At 42.5% G+C, this 16,751-nt stretch overlaps 1 protein-coding gene across 1 annotated transcript in view; it reads left to right on the top strand.

The window, feature by feature from the left end:
- The first annotated feature begins 1,195 nt into the window (after positions 1-1,195).
- Positions 1,196-16,751, top strand: part of TMIE (transmembrane inner ear) — a 632,649-nt gene continuing 617,093 nt past the window's right edge. Inside the window, exon 1 of the mRNA XM_085630194.1 lies at positions 1,196-1,666. Within this exon, the coding sequence (XP_085486320.1) occupies positions 1,565-1,666 (102 nt within the window). The 5' untranslated portion in view covers positions 1,196-1,564. The remainder of the gene's footprint in view (positions 1,667-16,751) is intronic.

Raw genomic sequence — 16,751 nt, 5'->3', positions numbered from 1 at the left:
TTTGTCAACAAAAATTCTAAAAGGTTGAGAATTATTCCTATAGCCTGTACTAAAGGAAAAAAAGTCAAATTTTTTTGTTTACTACACAATTTTCTGAAAAAACACAATTCTGCTCCACTGCATTTTTGAATATTGCAGCTATAAATTTGACAACGCTATGAACTTTACATTGAGCAAGCGCCAAGAAGTGAGGCGGGCAACCTACTCCTGGCTATAGTAATACCAAAGTATACGACAACATTTATATAGCGTACACTGCGGATCATTCTCTTTAGTGCAGTGGTGCTGGCACAATTTTCAGAGTGGGATTGTGCCATGAAGTACAACAAATGAGCTGCACCCTCTAGAGACTGGCAAGGTAATTTGTATCCGTCCAGTGGTGCATTTGTGTGCACTGTGTCCACAATATATGACTAAAGCATGGGGTGGTAGGGTACTACCACTTACGCATGCTAAAATGTACACTTCAAATATGATCAAATGAGAACAGATTATACTTACGTGTTCTTATCTGATATAGTGCTAAGCTAGCTCAACAGAAAAGAGAAGCGCTTTACAGAGAATTTATATTTAATGTAAGTGGAGTGGTGCAGAGTGCAGGACTGTATGGCAGTGCCAAAGCACATCACATCAGGAGGTTCACATTATAACAGTATTCACTTTATGTTTGAATACTTTCCACTCTCCGCCCGTTGCGAAGGCTGAACAAAGTTGATTGTTACTGAGGCATGAGACCTATTTGAGCCAGTTTTTGCCACCTTTATACGTTCCCTTCCTGCATCACTGGATATAGCGTTTTTCAAGCGCCATAGTGCACAACGCACTGAAGGTTTAGTCATTTATTTGTTTGTGTCTTTTCAAGTCCAAAATCTGCTCTAAAGATCTATGTTTATATAGTGTTCTGACATCATTCTAAGGCTCAAAAGGCTGTAATAGAAAGTGATATTATAACTCCATTCAGTGCTGCTTGTTTTAATCATTTTATCATTCTCAGAAGGATGAAAGGCTGCTAAAAATTCGAAGCTATGTTACTTACCTCTACCGCAGGTGCAATGACCCCCCACCCCCATCTATCTCACCAGTTTGTCGATTGGTTCCACACACGCGATGCAATAAAAATCGTCTCTCAGGTGATGAGAGGTATGAACGATTTTGGAAACATTCCTGCACAAACATCCCCATCTGGCAGTGGGAGCCCACCTCGGAAGAGGCTGCTCCTGTCTGTCTGGTGAAATAAAACATTTGCACGGTACACTGCGATAGGTTTCTCTTCCTGAGAGACGCGCCTGGTCACAGATCTCCGCGCAGCCCTCTTAATGATCCCACCCACCAGCTCCCCGGCACCGAGTGTAAATGACACCAGTGTCATTAATTAATGATTCCCCCGGCTCGCCACCGACTGACTCTGTGACCGTCGGGCTGTGGAGAGGCAGGCTGCAGCGGGAAGGAAGGGATGCTGGGCGAGTCCGAGGGAGCTGTCAGCGGCTAGCTGGCCATTCATCACCTGGCCAGCCCGGTCCACGCGCTCAGGAGAGGCAGAGGAGGAGAGACAACAGGAAATAAGATGGCGTGGGCCCCCGGCTGCCGGCATCGCTGTACTCTTTCGAGGAGTTCCATCGTCCTGCTCTCCTGCTCCCTGAGGGCAGGGCTAGCTCAGCTCATAGAGGTAAGACACCCCATCCTGCCGCCGCCGTTACTTCCGGTACGGATGCCTGTTCAGCAAACTCGACATCAGTAGATGACAGGACAGAGCACGCTGTTTTCCCTACGTATAATCATTGTTTTTATTAATATTGACACCAAGTGGATAAAACAGGGGTCCGGATTTTGTTGTTGCTTGTTGGGAGACCCGCGCCCCTACTTCACCGGCTCCTACGTAGTTGGAGTACCAGTATGCATGTGTTTGTAATTGTAACCCCTTTGAACAGCGGTGCGCACTCCGTTTCGCTTGACAAGAAAGAGTCATTTAATGACCCGTACACAAAAACGTATTGCGCTGTAGCAAAATGCACAATTTCAAAATAAATGCATACATCTAAAAGATGAGTACATAACACATAAGAACGCCAGGGTATGATTTGAATTTATCAGAGTAACAGTATACATGTTATTGCTTATCTATGTTTATGCAAATTGGTAGGGAAAGCCTGTTGAAGGGGTTTGTATTTACAAGTTATACCGCATACATATGGACATTATAAGAACATATTTGGGGTGATAGGTGCCAGTTTTCAGAAAGGTAGCACATTTTCTTTACTGAAATTGATCGTTCCATGTTCAAATGATCAGGTCTGGGTTTGCATTTGTTATGTTAGATGGTCGATGATTCAGCCTTCTGGGGAGAATGAAGGAAAATTAATTTCCAATTTGCAATTTTTGCTAATAGGCTCCATAATGATCATTACATATCTGAAGAACCATTTTTTGCCTTACTCTGTTGGTGCTGACTGATTGTTGCATGTTTTTAAAGAGACACATGCAGGAGAGAGGGCTTCGTAGCACACAACAACAAATGAGAGTATACAGTGTATCTATTTTCCACGGTTCTTTCTTTTCTGTGTCGTATGTTACAATCAGTGCATTTTCTGTTACTGTGTTGCGTTTGCCTTTTAATCGGATTGTTAAAAGTTTTTCTTTGTCTGCATTCTGACCACAATTTACTTGACAATCTACATTCTGAACGTGCGTTTTAAGCCGAAAAATGCCACTTATTCCCATTTGGATGTTTGTGAGCAGAGCTTTAAGTGGGATGAAAAAACTGGGGGGGGGGGGGGGGTCTCTCAAAGGGGCGTGGGCAGTGTAATTAAGGGCGTGGCTTAAAAACACACAAGCTAAAATTCTGTGCCTGGCATAGTGTGCTGCCCGACTTATATTTTGATGTTTCTGTCATTACATCCAGATATATGACAAAACAAGTAACATCATACCTACAACAAGTCAGAACTATTGGCTTTGTCAATGGTTGTAAGTTGCACAAGATAAATATGCAGCAACTATGGCTTGTATATAATATTGACAAAGCTTCGACTTAAAGCCCTGGTGACACCACAGCAATGTTGCTGCTCCTGAGTTTCAAAAAGAGAAGGGAAATCCAGAGAGAAAATGAGTCTCTTTAAAGGATTTCTCTTATCCTACAACGCTCACCTGGCATGACGTCATGCCGTAACTTCAAGTGAGCAGTGTGAGCAGAGATGTGCCTGCTGTCACTGCAGTTCGGAAAAAAACCGGACAGCCTGTGCCAGGGCACAACACAGAGCCCGATAGAAACCCGTTCTGAGGCCCCCTGACTAATCTATTGGCCTTTAGAAAAGCGTTAAAAACATGGCTCTTCAATAACTAACATTCATGGTCAGGTTCCCCCAGCAGGACTTCATATAGCGCCAGGACACCTTCGGGTAGCAGCTGCGCTCTACAAATAGCAATAACATAACATAACATTAAAAAAGTGCCGGTGCTCAGCACCGGTGAGACTCGGCCTACTTAAAGCCCTGTTTGTAAGTACAGTTCACACGTAAACAGTTCAACTCAAATTCAACTCTATTCAATGAGACGTGTAATGGGAGCTCTGGGTTTGAGAAGATGTCTGGGCGAGACATGGCATCACCGCTGACAGAATGTGGAGCTCCCTAATTTAGCACACAGCATAAAACTGAAAATAATACATACGATGTACGATCGCAAAGTATAACATCTCAAAGCATAACGTAATGTAACATAACATAATGTTCTCGGAATGTGATTTTCTCCCACAGGAAAAAAAAGTTGAAAGTTGTATATTTTGACTCTAGAAGGCCTTATGGATCCATCAGATGGCCCTTTTTAGTCGCACGTCCCTTGTCAAAACTAGGGAAGTAGGATACGCCTGAGGAAATACACTCAGCATGGACGCCAAAGCCATTCACTTAAAAGACAGCATCGCTCTTCGCATTTCTTATGTCTGGAACATCATCAAATATGTTTGGACACAAATGGCGCTGCACTCAACTAAACAAATAAGATACTTGTCAATGGATATTATGGACATTAATATCCATTGACAAGTATCTTATTTGTTTAGTTGAGTGCAGCGCCATTTGTGTCTAAATTTGCTTTGGGGTATCTCTTCTCCATTATTGGGGACGTATGAGGCTCACGTCTCTGGCTCATTGCACCACACCTGAATTCATCTTTAAAGCCACGATACGATATTGACTGGTGCAGGGTTCTGTTGCCTTGACCTCTCTCTGTGCTTTTGTATCATGAACTATGTCCATGCAGGGATTGGACCAATTTTGATTGAGGCCCTTGGTAATTCCCTCTTGCACGGCTGTAACAGGCTCTATCTAGGGCTCTCTTATGGCCGGCTGACTTATCAAGGCCGGACACCAGACAGGCCATACTTCAGCAACCATGCAGGGTCAGTATTGGCTACTGGTTGAGGGTAAAACTCATGCTAAATATCTCTGCCACCTACATGGGTGCTTTTACAGGTGTTGCCAAGCTACCGGAAAGACACGATTCACCCATTTCTCTTCTCTAGATAATTTCGCTCAGGCAGTTGCTACTGTCCCTCACAAAACAGTTTTATTCATTCAGTTATTGTCAGGCAGGCAGGCTATCAGTAGTGGCTGCCATGTACAGACGTGGCAGGGGGGTGGGGGGGCATGTGACATCCCGCCCCCCAAAACCAGACTTACATTAGTCTGCAACGTCCTCCTTCACTCTTCTGGCAGCCTCCAACGCGGGAACCAGCAGCAAACTCCCCTAACCAATCCTGTTACTGCTCTTACCAGCATGAGAACAGCACCAGGATTGGAGGGAGTGGCCTCACTCAGCGCTCTTAAGAGCACTGAAGGCCTGCACTTTGTCTAGCTCAGCTGTGTAAGGCAGCTGGCTAGAGAAGTTTAAAATGAACATGTCTGGCTGTCCTTTGCAAGAAGGCCGGCCAAACAGACATGCGCATTTTAAAGCGCACAGCTCCCTGCTGCTGCCACTTGGCATGGCAGCTCTGGCCCGACCTATCTATCATTTTACTCAGTTCTCCTCTGCTCAAAAGGAGGAGCCCCCCTGCAGACCATCATCATGCTGTCAGTGTGGCCCCCACTGAATCTGTCAGTGGAAAAAACACACTAACAGCCCAATGAACTCAGGGTTGTTGGGATAAGTACCTCAGAATGTATACCCTAATTAGAGCATATGATCTCATTTTCTTTTTTCTTGTTTCGGGCCATCTGGTGGTCTCAAACAGAAAGAATGGCCCCAATTCCTTGAAGAAAACTCCAAGGAAGTCAGGGTCATTAGTTATTTGTTTGACAAAAACAGACTCTCACTTTGGGAGCTTGTTTTCGAAAAACAAAAAAGACTGCTCAGTGTCTGCATGGAACATGGCAGCCTGTCAGTGCCTTCAGAGGAGCTGCCAAGGCAGTGGGATCCTGTGGTCGTATTGATGACTCCACCAGGCAGGTGGAGACCTGAATATGGTGGGCTGTTTGTCTGCCAGGGCAGAGGAGTACATCTCTCTTCTGCCCTGGCAGAAAGAAGTTCGACTGACTTGGTCTAAATGACCCATTTGCAGGGCTGGACTGGTAACAGCAACCAGCCCTGGCTGATTGCTGCTCAACTGGCCCAGGGAGCGGGTGGGGGAGGGGGGTTGCGAGTAAAAAGCACTGCTCCAGCTTTTTTTACAGAGGGCCAATATTGCTGCAAAACCGCCCCCCAGTGACAAACCCGGCCCTCACGGCCGGAAAACCGCCCCTCACCCCTCCAGCCCACCAGGGAAACGCCCCGTGCCCGCTACGGCCAGTCCCACCCAACTCCTTTGGCTATCTCAAACCCTAACAAAGACTCATTTTTGTATGCTTCCGACAAAGATTATTGTACTGTTTAATATGGATCAATACTGATACTTCTCACTAGACTGGACACCTTAATCTCGACCTTCGTCCACCCTAGTCAGACAGGCTTCATTCAGGAAAAGGAAGCAGTAGCGGAAAAGTCCTCCACTTAATCAACAAGGTGAAGAAAATAAAAACACCAGCAAAAGTCATGTCTCATTGATGAGTAGGCATTTGTTCGAACTCAACAAGGACAGTTAAGGTGTGTTTTGAAGTGGTTTGCGGGGGTTTACTAGGAGAAAACCTTTCTCAGATAGGCATTTCCGAAATATAATTTTTCTAAATTCAGAATTTGAGTTATTGAATATTTATCTGACCTCTCGCTTTGGAAAGGAACAGATGCAAGGACGCCCATCGACACCAGTGCGCATCCCCAAGCAATAGACCTAATAATGCAACATATAAGAAAGAATGAAGGGATTGTGGAAATCACTTGTGAGAGACAATATGCCAAATTGATAGCTTTTCATTGATAGTGTCCTGGTAATCACACAAGAATCAGTAAACACAATAATAGCATTATCCAAAGTACATCAAGAAATCAAAGCCGTACATGTTTTCAAAACTTACCAAAGAGAGAAATATTCGAAAAATCTCAGTAAATTCTAATGCAGTAAACCTGGCTCAAGCATTTATTTCCAAATGGATTGAATAAAATATAAATGACTTGAGGGTATGTCATTTGCTTATCTTCAAAGCAGATCTGACTCTGGGCTCTTACAACACAGAAATGAGCTGCAAAAATTGCCAAATTGAATTAAAATGTGTTTAGATAAATCACCAACTTTTAATATAGAGTAATTTTTTCAGACATTATCTGCAAAAATAAAGCTGCACAATTATAGTGGAAAATTCAGCAATTTATCTCGGCTATTCAAACCTGGTGCCATCTTATGCTTATGGTGCATTGCCTACTCTGCACCGAGGTGCACATTTAAGAGTGTGCACCAGGTGCAGACTCGGACGATGCACCATATCCCAGCAAATGGGACCAACTGCTTGATGCCACTGATCCTACCTTCACTGTGTATGTGGCAACTGGCCTGCATTTCGAAGGGGGGCAGAGACCCCCTGTATGTAGGGGCAGTGAGTCACTGCAAACTACTTGAAGGAGGATGCATATGGACTCCTTGAGAACTTTGTTTCCCCTCTTTTAACCCCTTCAGTGCCCATGACGAGCTGGACTCGTCATGGGCTGCGGTGGCGCTGTGCCCATGACGAGTCCAGCTCGTCATGAACTCCGCCCGCTAATGCAAAGCGCGGCACTGGGCGGGGAAAGGGGCGGGCATGCAAGGGGTTAAGGGTGTCACTGACTGTGCACCACCGCTCTGTGGTGCACAGTCAGACTTCTTCCTAATGGGCTCTTTGCCTTCCTATTTACCTCTGTAATACGGTGATGATGCAAAGTCAAAGGATTGCCTCATTTGCATGGAGCCATGCCACTATGCAAATGCGAGAACACCACCTTGAAATCTACTGGCAATTATTTAGTGTTGTCACGATGTGTATTACATCAGGGGCCATGCAAGCATCGCCAGCTCCTCTGTAATACAAAGTGCCCCGGGGGAGTGAACACGGGTGCACACACCTGCTGCACTCCTGGGGCACTTTCTCTAACACTGCCCCAGTGTGTCTCAGGTAGTTATACTGAGGGCAGGGAAGGATGGAGGGTTTAGTTGCTCAGGTCTTCTTTAATATTATCAAGCAACTGAAACACCTGCTATTTGCAAATCGAACAATGATCATTTAGGCACAATTTGGTGATAAAAGTAATCCATGGTACAAATGTTCCTAAGAGGTGCTCTGTGGGCGCAGAAGGAAAATGAGTTCTTTAGAAGAACTCTATCATTAAACTAATTGAGAGATTTAGGAGTTAAGCTAATGACAACACAAGGTGCTTTAATTTAATACCTCTGCAAACACCTTCATCAATACACTTATTTAAGCCCAGCACATTATTCCACTTTATTTGAATCAAGCATTTGGAAAGCCAACAGGTGGGCCCTGGATGAGCATGCAGTGTTATTGTTTTTAACTGTTTTTGCAAAAATATAAACTATGCAATAAAAAATTATTTGAAAAACTTTTACAAATATCAAAATGAAGGGGAAGCCCACCAGCCCATGCACACAAGCCCTAGAACTGAAGTCTGCTCCTTGAGTGGCTGTGCACATGTGATGAGGTTAAATGCTGTTACTCACTTTGCGAGATTGCCAAAGGGATGGAGTGGGCTGATCCATTGGTCCATTCTGTATGCTGTGGTGGGAAGAATTAAAAATGAATGACACTTGAACTGAGCAATGGATGAAGAGAGCTGACTGACAACCCTTGTATGTATGTGTAGGTGTGCGTAATCTTAATTTGAACTTTTTTTTAAAACATGAGGCTATCAAGAGCTGGCTTGGGCCACAATTAAAATTAAATGTCTACTAGTGTCTCCAAATGAAACCTTTTTTTCAAATTCATAAATTAAGAGTCATGTTGAACACAGATTCATTTAGCGGATAAATTAAGAGTCATGTCGAACACAGAGTCATTTAGCGGAACTAGGCAGACCGTCGGCTACTTTATTGAGTGTATGGATTTCAAGGGCAAATACTGAATTTTAAAAGACATTGAATTGCCATAGTTTAAAGAAACAGACCATAAGCACCAATTAGTGCATCTTACAGGGTTCTTTTGAGGACAGTATGCACACAGACATAAAAAGCAATGGTAAAGCTAAGAGATATTGGATATGGAAAACCGGGCTATTTGTTTTGCTAATGCTTTTTGCCAAGAACACTGGTCTAAGGAAGCACAGTTTCTCTTGGAGACCTTTGGAAGGAGTGGGGGTTGGAAAATCAAACAGGGTCTACAAGCAAATTTGACCGTCTATCAGGATTTGTGCTGAAAGTCCAAAAACTATGGTAAAACAGCCGAATCCAGAACTGATCATATTTTAAAGACCCCAAAGATCCCATGGATCAGTTTGGAAAAATGCAACCCAATAAAACTACTTTCCATTTGCATGGCAAGGTTATGTTTTGTTTATTAGTTGTTTTATAAAGTATCTACTAGACCCCTCAGTGAAATGGAGTTCTGTCATATGATAAAACATAAATCAGCCGAGAAATCAGTAGGAGTCACTGTTATGAATCAAAAGTTCTTCATAAGTCATATATAATTTAAAAGTTTTGGTGGAGCAGTGTTTTTCGGAACTTCGTGTGCTGCGCGGAGTGCGGAATAATCCCAAAACTCCGCAAACAGAGCAGAGTTTACCGCCCAGGCTTTGCACCATGTAGAAGGAAGATGTCCTGCTGCGGTTGTCCTGGAGAGGGTAATTGCAGGGGCCAGGGCCGGACTGGGAACCAAAACCTGCCCTGGCAAAGTGCTCAGCTGCACCTCCCCCCCCCCCCACCGCGGGGAATTGGGGGTGCCGCCAAGCTCTTTGCCAGGGCCGGTTTTCGGTCGATTTTGTTACAGGGCCGATTTCCCTGTAACAAAAACAGCCCCCAGGGGCCCAAAACCGGCCCCCACCTGTGCGGTGCACCGGGGCATTGCCCGGGGCCCGCTACGGCTAGTCTGGCCCTGGTAGGCGCCTAAAGAATGTCTCAAAGACAAAGTTCATGCTTCTTGCTATGAGTGCTCAGGGTACACGGTCTACAACAAAAAGTGGGGCTATCTAAGCCTCCTTGATTCTATTGGCAGCCGTGCAAGGCTTAACTCAAGGTGGGTTGAATGGAGTGAGGCTAGGTACAGCAGTACTAGTATACAGTGTAAATGCCCAGCCTACAGTTGCATCTTAATAAAACATTTACTAACAACACTTATATATCACATTTACAGTATCAACATGATTTAATGAGTAGAAAGTAGGAGCACAATGCTGAACCCGTTATCAGATATCACAACATGGCACAGTGAGCGAGTAATCCCATTATGAGAATGGCAATCTCAAAATGAATTACTGTGGACACAAACAGAGCAAATGTGAAACCACAATACAATTATGTAACTAGAGACCCTGGCTAAGTAGACTTTAATGTTCAGTAACAATTATGCTTGAAAAGCTCTATAGGGAGTGATGACCAGAATGCACTTAGAATGAAGACAAGGCATCTTTATGATGTAATATGAAAATGGTAATACACGTTTTGTAAAGCTTTACAAAATATGGGGATTGCTGTTCGGAAAGAAAGATCTTAACTTTTCTGTCTAAATGGCATACTTTGTATTTTGTATCTTTCACAAATCTGAATGTGTGGAAACATCTAAACAGCATTTATACAACACAACAGGAAACAATCATTGGTGTCAATAGTGCCTAGAGTACTTGCAAAGGCCTTTGTGTCTTTGAGTTTGTGCACACATGACAACTTCGGTGGCATGAGGCAGACAAGAATGACAGCCCAGGAGCACATAGAGTTCAATATACTGCTAGTTGACTCGTTAGCTGCATACCCAATCTGAGAGCAAGTTGAATGCAGCAAGACAAATATGGATAAAGTGGCTAAAAGAATAACATAACAAAGTTTGGTTGAAAGATGTGCATTAAGGCCAATTTGCCAGTGTTAATGCAGGAGCTGTATCATAGCAGCTCATCTCTTCTGCTGGTGTGAGATGCAAGGGACTCCTTGGTTCTGAGGAGGATGGCTCCTCAGCAGTCTGCATCCATATCATGTTGAAGGGTACACCACAGCACGACACATTAGATGAGCCGGGGTTTCAGACTTGGCAAATGATGCTGCTGTGCCGTTGAGCAGTGCTTTAACAGAGCCCTGGCTTAATCATATCTAGGAAGAAGTGGGCATGCTCTTGATACACCACAGCAAAACAGGTCCATGCAAGTCCAAATTCATGAGGATATTCAGTGGGCTACAGTGTAGTTCCTCCACAATGTTGAGAAAATAGTTTAAGCCTCATGCAAATCACAGTTTAGTGTATGCTACAATTTCAAACTTCTGGCCAATCGGGCTGGGGTAAGGCTTCCCTCCTCAGAGAGCAGTCTTGGATACAAAGAGCCTTTACCTGTGAGGCTCCAGAGAAACTTCTGAAAAAGATTATCTATCAGGAAACTGTGTATTGCTACAGATTAGCACAAAAAAAAAGGTAGATCAAGAGAGGTAGTGGAGCAGAGGTATTTCCTTGTTCGGCAACACTCATTCACCATCTTGCAGTCACTATTTTTACATTCTTATAAGCATTAATAAACATTTATGGGCAACTCTAACTCAGGCATATTGGTAATATTTGCAAAGCTGTTTATCATAAATCATGCTTGCTGATGTTTGTGATGTTGTGTACACAGCGTTATATGTGAAAAATATCATATCCACATATTGGGGACCCCGTTTGCCAGAGCTTTTGAACTTTTGTATAAATGTGGAGGTCCATAGGTAACTTCCCTGGATGCTTCTAGGCACCCCAAAAACTATCAATCATCTGCTACTAACCATGGCTTTAGCAGAGTAGAGCTACATCCATGGCTCTGCAGAGGACAGACAAATAGGACTGTTCCTTCTCAGGGCTCACTAAAGGGGTGACAATGAGGGCACAAATATGCAGAATGGGGGTCTCAAATGATTAGAGACCCATCAAATTGTTTAAATCAAAAAGACAGCAAGAACATCAGGGGACAAGTTACGTTTAAATGGACTCTAGATAGCTATGTAGTCATGGACTTGTTTTCTTACGGGACAGTTTGTAAGGACATCTGTAATACAAGGGACGACAATTTACTCCGTGTGAGATGGTCATATTTTATAGTGCTGGAATTTAGATGTCCATTCAAAGGCAACACATCCTTTAAGTCAGAGGTCTTCAATCTGTGGGGCGCCACCCCCAGTGGGGCCGTGGAGGCATGGGAAGGGGGTCGCACTGTTCATATGATAAAAGAAATGTTCCAGACATAGTTAAAATACTTTCCCTGGAGTTTTATTCAGGTGCCTGGGAAATGGAAGCCAGACAGACATATACCAGTGTGTTGCTGGCCTGAAAGAAATGCAAATGTGCACAAGAGTTAATCTGCAAATGAAAAGGATTTGCAGATTAACTCATTGTGCACATTTACATTTCTTTCAGGCCAGCAGCACACTGGCAGAAAGGTGTGTTTAGCTGTCTGTCTGGCTACGATTTCTCAGGACAGGAGAGTGTTATTGCAGTTAATAGGCAGTTGTGTAACAAACCATGAGGGGGCCCCGTGGAAGATATGCTGAAGGGGCCCCCTCACATGCGGGGCCTTTGTTAGGCCCCTGGTAGCATACGCATCTGCCAAGCAAATGATGGCAGCGGTGACCAACGTTCAGTCAAATGCTGCACCGAACCCCACATCCTTATATAGGAGTATGTTTTGCGTTTAATATATTGTGATTAGAGGAGCAATTGTCTGCATGGTATTTATTTATATTTAGGCACATCTAATGCGCTACAGCCAGGTAGGTACCTCAGCGCTCATTTTTCGAAGACCATTTCGGCAAATCACTAACCAGTCATGTAAAATCACAGGAGCCTAGTAGTGGAAAAGCCAGGTGTTTAGTAGCTCTCTAATATAAATCTCAGCACAGAGTGTTCGCTTCTCAGATTCAGTGTAAGCCAGTTCTAGAGCAGTGCTGCAGCCACTGAAAAACATATTTCCCCATAAAGTTCTCTGAAACTTGGGAACGGTGGATAACCAAGCTTTTTCTGGGCACAGACTGCATTTAAAGTTTAAGTGGATGTAACTCAAATTGGAAATGCTTATCAGTATGGTTTTTCCACAGTCAATCCTTTAGACTACTTAAGGATGAACAACAGGTTTCATCTATGTCACTGAGATTAAATATTTAATGACTTTCAGTAGTCTCAGTTGAAAGCAAGCATACTTGTTTCCCCCTTTGTTTGGTGCTGCTCATCACATGACTTATATGATGCTGTATTCATCCATAGTTTGTCCTACAGCACCACAGTTGTTTTATTAGAAAAAGGAATTCTAGCATTTCCCGGGAATTTTGCACCCATTCTGCTTGTATATGAAATATGTATGAAAATATGAAATATGTCTATAGTGTTTGTTAAAGGTCCTGATCCCAAGTTATACTCCATACCCAAGGCAATGGCCTACAACGAGGGAGAGTACCTTTAATTTAGATTTACAGGGGTTTCCAACCTTTTCTGTATTGAGAGCTATTTCTGATCAGTGATAACCATTGTGAGCAACCGAAAACGAAGCCACTCACGCAGTGTTAACAGAGACCCACACGCCCTGCTTCATTGACATTAAGCCCAATGGCCATAGACCCAGATGCTATGTGTTTGAACAAAATACTATGACTGGGCTGCCATGTGTGTAAGTGAGAGCATGGTCTTTGGGTATACATACGCATATGTGTGTATGAATAAGATATATGTGGATCGGTGATTTAGAGCCTGTGTCATATGTACTTGTGGCACAGGACATACGTTTTGCCATATGTACCACAGTTGCATGTATAACACAAACATACAACCATTTTTCTTTAAAGGAAGAAACTTAAAATGCAGAAAAATATCCTGCAAAAATGTTCATAATATGGAAAAAAATTCTGGACTTTAAATTTCTTCCGCTTAAAAAAATGGCTGTATTTTTCAGTTACAAGCGCACAGACCAGTAGAAGTCTGCAACCCTTAGAAATGGGAAAAAATGGAAGAGTTAACTTTATATTTACATAGATTCTGTAAAACATATCATTTAAATTTTCTCCTATTTCAGAGAGTCACATTTATCAACAGCAGGCATCATGCGCCCATTGGCCTGTAGACACAATGCCATATTTACAGAACAATACAGCCATTTGTTTAAATGGGAGAAATTTAAAGTGTAGAAACATGCTTCATAAAAAATTAAGATGTAATTGGTTTAATTTAAAGTGGAGAAAAACACCAGCACTTAATGTTTCATAGAATTAATTTTCTTCACTTTACATTTCTCCCATTTAAAAAAAATATACGGTATTTTTCAGTTATAAATACTTTACAGTGTCTACTGGCCACTGGGACCAAGAGGCCTGCTGTTTGTAAACAAACCACTTTGAAATGAGGGGAAATTAAAATGAAGAGCTAACTTAATCAGTAAGTTAACTCTTTATTTTAATTTTCTCCCATGTAAAAGTATTCAGAAACATCAGTTTGTTCTCAGTACAATAATGAGCCAACAAGGAATTTAATTAAGAGTTAAATACCTCAGTGCTTCAGGTCTTCACCACTGTGAGTTGACAAGGACTTTTATTTAAGAGTTAAATACATCAGTGTGTCAGTTCTTCACCTCTGTGTCCCACTCTGGGCCATAAATCTGACTCAGCACTGTGTATTATCAGGCCCTATGAAAATAATTTAAAATAAAAACAACCTTTCCTTATCTTTAAAAGGAAAATGTGGCCCTTTGCTTATTTAAAGATTAACCCAAGGCTGTGAGCTACTCTGAAGGTGTCTGCGAGCTACTGATAGCTGAGGATCGCCCAGTTAGAGAACCTGATTTAGAACATTCTGTTCTCAGTGGTTGGAATATTCTAATAGGCTTATAGCCCTTCTGCCTCAGGCTATACCATTGTTAAAGGAACTCTCCCTGATTATATATCGGGCTCAGGGACTTTAAAAGTTGGTACAGCCCTTGGAAACTGGTGAAAGGCTACATAAGTGGACATTTTCAGGAATGGGGTTACTATAAAATCCATAAACATACTCTGGTTAGGTCAAATCACAGTTTTGAGAGAATCTCTGCTGAGCCCCGGTTAGCTATTGCACAAGCAGCAGGCAATCCTCAGAGAAGTGCATGTTAAGTTTGGGCAATATAAAAAAAATTCAAATTAGGCCAGAGTTCATACTCTTTTCAGATGGCACAAACCGGATGTGGCCATCTGGCATAAACTATGATGGCTTATTTCCTTGCTTCAAATCTCCTGACTTTACAAAAAAATCCCAAACTATACTTCAAAGAACACAGAAAAATATATATATTTACCCACCTGAGCATCTTGAGGAGTATTAAAACCTTCCTGCCTCCCAGCATCCACTCTACAAGGAGGCCATTCATTTTGTTTCATGTAGTTAGTGGGAATATCTTGCTCACAAACTGCCCAGACACTGCGACTTCACTGTTTAAAGCAATTCTTCATGATGCTGAACTGTCTAAAATCAACCGCATCACTGAAACATAAAAATAAATCCACGCTTTGATTGACAATCTACATTGAATTCATGAAAATAAATAAAGCAATACACTTTTTCACAAAAGAGTGGTCCAAGTAGGAAGCTCCTCTTGGTTGCAACATACGTTAGCTTTAAAGTTCCCTCAAAATGAGTCTCCTGCAGTCAAAAAATTATGCAAAAAACATGAGGGATACCAAGAAAAAAATACCAAATATGCAAAACCCGCGGTTGGGAATCATGCGTTTTTGGCTGGGCTTAATGAAAATAAATCCCTGTTGTTAATTTGGTGTAGAATGGCACCTGGGAAGTTGCCAGGGAAGCAAACCACCGGTTACTGTTGTAGAGATAAGTGCAGCATGGTTCAGACTATTGGATCACAGCCATTCATATGCTTGTGGTTTGATGGGCCATTTTGCTGCGCACACCACCAATCACTTCACTACCAGCATCACATTGCACGATTGCATACTGTGGCAGGTGTAGGTGATGCAAGGGAAAACATAATGGACATAAGATTCAGGGTCACCCTAAGTGATAAAAAAAATATAGAAAATCCATTGAGAAGGGCATCCGACTGTTTGATCCACATAACACAAGATTGGCAGGCTGCAGCGTTTGACAAAAAGCAAAAATGTCTGGTTTGAGGCTCACCCCATGATTCAACTCTGAACTGCTCTTCTTTTTATGCTCTTCTTTTCATTTTTCTCCCAAACCAAAAGGTAACAAGCAATGGAAATGATATTAGATCTGGATTTAAAGAAATGGTGTATGTGAATATGAAGCATTTCAAGTATATTGCATGGGAATGGGTACGTATTTGTGTTGAAGCAAAGAACTGTAGAACAATATTGGTATAGGTTAAAAGTTCAGGTGACAGTTGCCCTGTTAAGCCAGACCTAAAAATCTATGTAGTTTAATGACTGTCCACCATCCACCTGTGCTGCTGCCAATGAAAAATACAGTTAATGATCTAGTACACTAAGACACTTTAATAGCAATACAATGTCATGTGTATGCCCCTGAAAGTTCAACCCCAGGCAGCTGTAGAAATGAACAAAATGATCACAGCTGTGTGTAGAGCAATCACTTTTTTGTGGAAGCAAAACACGTCTGCCCGATCCAAACTTGTATCCAGGCTCCCAACATGTAGGCAGAGCTAAAGCCTCTCTCTCTCCTGGTGATTCTCACATAATTGTCTTACGACAGCTGTGCTGTCAAGCCAGACAATATAAAATAGAAGAACATAATTGTTTGGGAGCATATGCTTCAATATGTCGAACAACTAACAGTATTGAAGTACTTCTAGACCACAACAAAGAATAACTTATTTCCTATCTCCATATGTTTCTAAGCAGGTTAACAAAGGCCTCAGTAAATAAATATAAAATGTGGGGTGGGGGTGGAAAAAAAAAAGATGAACGATCTCAGTACAAGCCTAAAATGAAATTCAGTTTCCAATAAATCTAAACTTTACTCTGTTGTCTAAAGAATGACACAGTGAAAACCTTCCCTTATACGGGGTACAGTTTCCAACAAGCCCCAACTCTGAGCATTCAACTAACACAATGATTTACCTCAGATTCAGCATAGAACATATTCCCTCTCACAGTAATAACTGTGCTTTCTGGGATTCCCAATATTATCTAGCACAGCAGAATGTGAAAATGTGTAGGTCTTCCTTCAGTCTTGAAAGCATGGCCATGCTGGGTACCCATATGAGGCCTCTTTGATCAA

The sequence above is a fragment of the Triturus cristatus genome, chromosome 10 (assembly GCF_964204655.1).
Source record: "Triturus cristatus chromosome 10, aTriCri1.1, whole genome shotgun sequence".
In the NCBI taxonomy this organism is placed as follows: domain Eukaryota; kingdom Metazoa; phylum Chordata; class Amphibia; order Caudata; family Salamandridae; genus Triturus; species Triturus cristatus.
The sequence above is the reverse complement of the archived record's forward strand: the minus strand, read 5'-3'. Positions and strand labels throughout refer to the sequence as shown.